Source organism: Apaloderma vittatum, unplaced genomic scaffold (assembly GCF_000703405.1).
Source record: "Apaloderma vittatum isolate BGI_N311 unplaced genomic scaffold, ASM70340v1 scaffold13640, whole genome shotgun sequence".
Lineage (NCBI taxonomy): Eukaryota > Metazoa > Chordata > Aves > Trogoniformes > Trogonidae > Apaloderma > Apaloderma vittatum.
In genome coordinates, this window is record NW_009696294.1 from 57,373 (window position 1) to 64,390 (window position 7,018).

Sequence of the window (7,018 nt, forward strand, 5' to 3'; positions counted from 1 at the left end):
GAGGTCCTGGCCCTCCCTGCTGGGGCGGGGGCATTCGAAGAAGACCCTTTTAGCTGTTCCCCCCACCTCCAGGTTAAACGCAGCAGAGCCTGCTTTGGGTGGGGGAGCATCCTCTTCTGCCCGGAGGGGCTAGCTGGGACACCCTCCCCCGCCCCGTCCGCCTCCCTGGGGACGCCCCCGACGGCATAAAAAAGCAGAATTCGCCGCCTGCTGCTGCCTCCCAGCATGAAGCTCAGCTGGGACATCAACGACCCGAAGCTGCCGCAGGTACCGGGCTGGGGAGGGAGGTGGGCTCAGCGGTCAAAACTCACCGGCCGGCTGTAACGCGGGAATGGGAAAAACCTCGCCGAGCAAAGCTTCGTTTTGTGGCTGCCTTGCTTCTCCCACAGCTTTTTCCGATATAATTGTGTGGGTGGGCTGCAGCACTGCTTACAAAATGTTTTACACTAGTAATGTGGCTTTGATACACAGCTCTGGCTGTGAACTTCTAAGTCTTTAGCTCTGCTGTTTATCTGGTGTCCTTCTCCCCTATTCCTCATATAAAGAAATATTGAACAGAAACTTGAGCTTAATTTTTTTGCTACTGTAATTCAAGTTATCCAAGTATTTCATCATTTTGTTGAGGGACCATAAATAAACACTTCACCTTTTTCTAGGTTGTCAGCTCCAAGCACGTTTTTAATTTAAATCTTTACTCATATTAAAGTTTATTTAATTTTATAGAGCCCATCAAAATATAAGATTAATGCTCTAAATGCTGGCAGTTTACCTCCATTCACTGGGATTGCTCTCATGTTATACATAGGTACATTAACTGGGTGTTGTTAGGAACTCATTACTTGCACCATATAAGTTTGGAGTTTAAAAATTTTAGTAGTTCTTCCTTGTTCTGGTAATTACATTTCCGTAACAAACTCCAGAAAACCAGTGAAATCACACTTTAAAACATTCTTTCTGAACCACTGTGCATATATTAGAAGTATATGCTGCAATGTGCATGCTGCAATGGCAATTTTTTTCTTATTTCAATTTTTTTTTTGGCAGAAGCTGTATTCAATTTGCATTAGATGCACTTAGAAACCATTACTTGAGTTAAAACTTCTAGTTTCCAGCCTGCAAGTGCAGGGTCCCACAACAAGAACTTAATAAGTGTGCGTGAGGAAAGTGGCTTCTGTCCTGTCCAGGTTCGTGGGTGGCAGACCAAGCCCAGCCAGTGCGCTCTGGTAACAAGGCTGGGTAACCTTACTGCAAAGAGGCATCTGTGACAACGGACCTTTCCATTACAGATTAGGATGCAAAAGAGCAAAGGGTCCTGCTTTTCTTTTGAGATGGGGAAGCTCAGACTTCCTTTCCCTTTTTCTAGGGCATTGCCGAACAAACTGTTATTTCTACATTCCTTTTTCTGTTGCTTGAGTGGTTGTAGAAAAAGCCATTTTCCCTTGTTATGTGTTCTGCACATCAGGTTGTGATACCCTGCTATCACTCTCTCGCTCTCCTCCTGCAGGAGCCCAAGCACTTCGATGCCTTCCAGGAATGGCCCGATGGCTACGTGCGGTTCATCTACTCCAGCGAGGAGAAGAACGCGCAGAGGCACCTCAGCGGCTGGGCCATGCGCAACACCAACAACCACAACTGCCAGATCCTCAAGAAGTCCTGCCTGGGGGTGGTGGTGTGCGCCAGGAGCTGTGCGATGCCCGGCGGAACCCGTCTGCAGCTTCGCCCTGCCATATGCGACAAGGCTCGGCAGAAGCAACAAAGTGAGGGGCACCCAGAGAGAGTCGGGGTGCCCGAGGGACGCCGCTTCTCTCGGCTGGGCTTGATTTCTAAACCGGGATCACCCTTGCTTGCCTGCAGACTATGGCGTAATTGCCAAGACTGTGATGAATACCAAATTTCATCCAAGTTTGCCTATAGATACTTGCAGGGAAACAGATCTAAAATCCTTTAACTGATTAGAATGTATATAAAATACGCAGCTTTAGTTAATACCATCCTGTTATGTTGGGTAGTCCACGTTACATTTCCTTGAGCATCAGATTGTAATCTGAATTTTGGTGAAGGCTGATCATACTGTTCTTCAGATCTGTTTAGTCTCAGACAACACCCTCACCTTTAACCAGTGTTTTTAGCAGCTTTTTGATCTCTGTTTGCAGAGAAAGCCTGCCCGAACTGTAACTCAGCGCTTGAGCTGATTCCTTGCCGAGGACACAGTGGCTATCCAGTCACTAATTTCTGGAGGCTGGATGGCAAAGCAATATTTTTCCAGGTAAAAATCATGCATAAATATGTGTACATGCATAGAGAAATTATATACCCATACAGGAATTATATACCTATATACTACATGGAAATTATATACCTACCTATGGAGAGAGGTATTTCTTCCTCTCCACCTTTTTTCCGTTTTTTGGTGTAATGCTGAGCATGGTGAGCGCAGTGAAGTTCTGGTCCATGAATGAATTTCTCTGTAGTACAAATGTGGCAGGAACAAATAAAGCACTAACATTTGGCTCTCTTTTTAAAACCAATACTTGAGAGTTAACTGTATTCAATTTTAACTGCAACATCATTATTGAAGGCTGCGTTTACACTACGAATATGAAAAAAGTTGTCCTGCACCCTGGTGCATCTAACAACTGATTCTCAGTAAGGAGATAATATTTATTTCCTATGAAAATAAGTAAGTGGGGAAAGAAAACCCTTACTTAAAATGCACAAGCTGAAATGTGAAAATTCTGCCTCATGCAAAAATAACCTTTTAACAGGATTTAAGTGTTTACCAGAATAAAAGGAAATTTAGAAAGATAAAAATTGAAATTTCATGTTGATTTATTTTTTATAAGCAACATTAGGACAAAAATATCACAAAAAGCTTCTGTTCTATGAGATTTACGTTCTCTGCTGGATCATTTTATTTTAATATTCACTGTAGTGAATTCTGTTCTCCAGTCAGTAAATGGAAGCAAACATTCCCTAATTTTCATCAGTATTAGTCAGATATTCAGAATATCTTACGGACATGTGAAAACTGAAGATTCTTACCGTCAAAATAGTTGAAAAACCTTGCTTAGAAGTTAATTTTCATTTGAGAAAAGAGAGCCTTTAAAAAGTGATTTTGTTTCTTATTGTATTAGGGACTATATGCAGGCCCATAAGGGGAATGTAATGGGTAAGGACATGTAGAAAATATTGTTCCACCATATATCAATATAGCTTTGGATACATAGATCTGCATATCCACAGATGTTTCAGCAGCAGAGCATCTTCGGATGGTTTTCTGGGGATATAATTTTTAGTCCTATGCAAGAAGGTGTTTATTATTTTTAGAGTAGAGTATATCTGTCATGTGATGGCATGAAACTTCTTTAAAGCCTATTTATACTGTTTTAGTGGTGGCTGTTAAAAAGCAGAACTGAGATCCTGGGCTGTAGAAAGCCAATCAAACTAGATTTATAATAACTTTTTCCCTTGGTTCTGGTTTAGATACTGCTGAACATCACAAATACAGGTAATGCATCATCTCTGCAGTCCTTGCTAAATTCTCCCTTGTTTTTCCTTCTATCTAATTGCAAATCATGAGTTATTTCTTTTTACATTTAATCCCTCTTTGTTTAGTTTTTCCTCCCCATTGTGCTGAACCACAGACTTTGTTCTACCTAGTGCATTTTCTCTTCTCTTATCTCTTCCAGTTTACACCTAATTCTGTGTTAATTCTAATTTAGGCTAAAGGAGTTCATGACCACCCCAGACCAGAGAGTAAATTAGAGGCAGAAGCAAGACGAAGTGCAGTTAAAAAGCATATGTCGTCTTTTCACCATTCCCAGAAAAAGAGACCTCTAAACTCAGAGGTAAGTCAAAGTCATTAGTCAAGTAAAAGGGTGTCATAAGCATGTACTGGGAACCCCAGGGTAAAACAAAGCTTTACACCATGCTACACCTGTTCATTTGGCGCTGAAATGAGCAACAACACAAGTGTTGAGACATACGCACATGTGCGAGCAGTATTGACTCGTGAATCTCAAAGACCTACTTGTCCCTGTCAGGCAGGAAGGTGCCACGACAGTGGTGGTTACGCCAACAACCTACAGAATCTGCCCTGCGTGGATGGACCAGAAAGGGTCGGTGTTGTCGCAGACACCAGTTTTTCAATTCCAGCCCAGTCTTACCCTTTGCTGCAAAACACTGACCTCTACAAAGCACCTTACAACTCAGCCAGCTTTCAAGAGGACCAGCTATCACCATACCCAGCATGCCCCAACCCAAGGATCTACGTGCCCAGGCCATGCAGCTATGAGTTTGGAGTTCCTACCTTTATAAGCTCCAGCCCTTACCCAACATTTTACAAAGATCTGACAAGTCCTGTCATCGACGCAGACCCCTTCAGTTTGAATGGATCTCACTACAACGCTGTGACCACCTCTGAGAAGAGCTTCGATGACCCTGGCAGGCATTATGGGCTGAAAGCAGCCTGGGGGAAAGCTAGCAGCGGAGACCGGAGTGACTATGGACAGATGCAAACAAGCACTAGCCATCCTTACTACAGTGGGGAATCTCCCTGCAGGTATGGTCCCAGCCCCTCTCCCATAGCCTCGCCCTTGCAAACGGTCATCACAACCACAACCAAGGTGTCATACCAAGCCTACAAGCCATCCACGCTGAAATACAGCGACAACCTCTGCGATGTGAAAAATCTTCAGAGCTATACCCACATGGCAGAAAACATCTCAGGCTCTATCTATTCAGGGATGAAGATTCAGGAAGACTTTGGGATTGTAAAGTCAGCGTTGCTCTACCAGCATGACCCCACAAAGTCCAAACCAGCGGAGAGTGTGGAGACCTATCGTTACGGGCCACCGCTGGGGAACAGCTATGCTGAGCATGAAGGCCAGACTTTAAGGTTTGAGAGTGCTGAATATTGACTGAATGTTGCCTAAATGGCAAATACATGCAAATGGGAAAATACATTCTTGTGCTGACCGTGTGCATGCTAAGCCCGGTGGTTTGGGATTTGAGGAGAGGTGAGGAAGCAGTATATCATGACAGCTTATCCCACAGAAGTGCCTTTTCCATATGAAGCATATGTCACACACAATTTCAAACTAGCTGCACCTGATCTCTGAAATGGTATGAGTTGCTGAGCCCCAAACACCTGGGAGTAGGTGATGTGGAGGCACAGCTTTACCCACAGATAGGACTCCATCCTGTCTAAAAATGCAATATTCCAGCTGCTTTGTGGTACAGGTCAGCATCAAATGGACTCTCCCTGGTTTCTGCACTGCATCTCCATTAGATCTTTCCTCCTTTCTTCAAGGCACTTCTAAACATTTTTCTCTCTGCAATCATAATCCCCCCATGACAGAACTGTTCTCCTGGAAATGAAGGAACTGACAAACTGGGGTAAGAAAACAATATTTTCAGACACCTTGAGCTCAAAAAAGAAAACATAAGAGCCTGCATCACTCAGATTCTTAGCCAATTGAACTAATTCTCCATTAAGCCAGGAAGAAGAAACAGAGGAGTAGTGCTGATTTAAAACTTAAGTATTTTGAAAGCTGCTTAGTACTGGGGAATGGAACCTGTACCCAAACTGTGCATGCCCGAGCAAGTGAGCTATGTAGATACAGGGGATTGGTCAGGGTCACAGAATTTATTATTACTATTATTAAGTTACCAAGTATCTTTAACTTTTTTGGACATTCAAATATTTTTAAAAAAGATCTGCTCTATGTGTATTTTTGCTAAATTTTGAGTAACAGCATGCTACCGTACCCTTTCAATAACCATGAAACCATGGTTAAAAACAAAGCTCCACATAAAATAATGTGGGCAGCCTGGCTAGTTGAATTCAGTACAGACACATGTAATGATATCATCAAACTGGTAAACAAACCTTACTTGCAAAGCATGGTGTACAATAATACCCAAGTTTTTTAAATTATTATTTCTGGTGAAGTTTATTTTATTTTCATATTTTTATGAAAACAGTGCATGCAGTCTGATATGTGAAATTGAGCCCCCCAGGAATTTAATAGCATCCTGTTTCAGCAGTTCCAGATTGTTCAGCAATTTAAAAATTCAAGCCACATGAAGCTGGAATTTACAAAAAGATTAATTCATCTGCAGCACGCTTACCTTTTAGGGTATTTTGCTGTGCACCTCACTTTGCTTTTTTTAAGCTCTTATGGCAATTCTTCTACCAGGTGTTTGAATTTACTAACACGAACTGATTCAGGTGAGCAACATCAGTTTAATAATTAGCCCACATACTAAACTAAAAATAAACCAAAAAACAAAACCAAACCACCCAAGAATCCCTGAGTTACCGTTCAGACTGATGCAAAGTTTTAGAGTGGAGGAATATATAACACTATGCCTGTATACAGAACTGAGATTTCTCATCTGTGCTCCAAATTCTATTGAGGAATTTGGTGTTCAGAATAAAAAATAAGATTTGTAGTCTTCTAAATTTAAAAGAAAAAAAATATTGGGGGAATAAGGCTAAAAAATTACTAAAAATATGAAAAGATTCACAGCAGATGCAAAAAAAGCTGTTAAATTTCTCCATTTTAAACTGACTTTAGAAGAGTTGGCCCCAACTCAAGCTTCAAGTGTACGAAAACATTCAGACAAGCTGTGGGGGTTTGTGCTGTTAGTGCTATCGGTATGAAAGTTACTGCTGTAGGTGTATCCTTAAATCATTATGGTATGCTCTTAAACACAGCCTTAAAAGCAGAACTTTGTACATCAGTTAAGAAAGTGCGGCCACTTGTGTTAAGATGTTACTTTTTGTGCGTGAATTTACTTCTGGTAAATGTAACGGCTGTTTAAGCACAGTAAAAAGCTACCGTAGCGATTACCTCACTGCATCATCTGTAGCACTTGAACAAATAAAATGACTCCAGAAGTTATGGCAATCTTTCTTCGCTTTGCTCCCTTTCGTTCACAAGTGTCTGGGACAAGATCTCTGTATGCTACTTTTTTCCAATAAAAGATCAGCTGAATAAAGTCTAGTTCCCTA

General features: G+C 41.8%; 1 protein-coding gene across 1 annotated transcript; it reads left to right on the top strand.

The window, feature by feature from the left end:
• Positions 1–225: 225 nt before the first annotated feature.
• On the top strand, positions 226–4,919 carry GCM2 (glial cells missing homolog 2 (Drosophila)). The gene is made up of 5 exons (XM_009874346.1): positions 226–267; positions 1,505–1,757; positions 2,154–2,266; positions 3,723–3,848; positions 4,044–4,919. Exons 1-5 carry the CDS (start codon positions 226–228, stop codon positions 4,917–4,919), a joined length of 1,410 nt encoding a protein of 469 aa, XP_009872648.1.
• Positions 4,920–7,018: the final 2,099 nt, after the last annotated feature.

What these genes read in the sequence shown, in the direction of transcription:
- GCM2 (XM_009874346.1), top strand. Translation starts at nt 226, where the DNA reads ATGAAGCTCAGCTGGGACATCAACGACCCGAAGCTGCCGCAG. An exon ending in GCAAAGCAATATTTTTCCAG is followed by an intron (nt 2,267 to 3,722) that starts GTAAAAATCATG and finishes ATTCTAATTTAG; the next exon opens with GCTAAAGGAGTTCATGACCA. An exon ending in AGAGACCTCTAAACTCAGAG is followed by an intron (nt 3,849 to 4,043) that starts GTAAGTCAAAGT and finishes TGTCCCTGTCAG; the next exon opens with GCAGGAAGGTGCCACGACAG.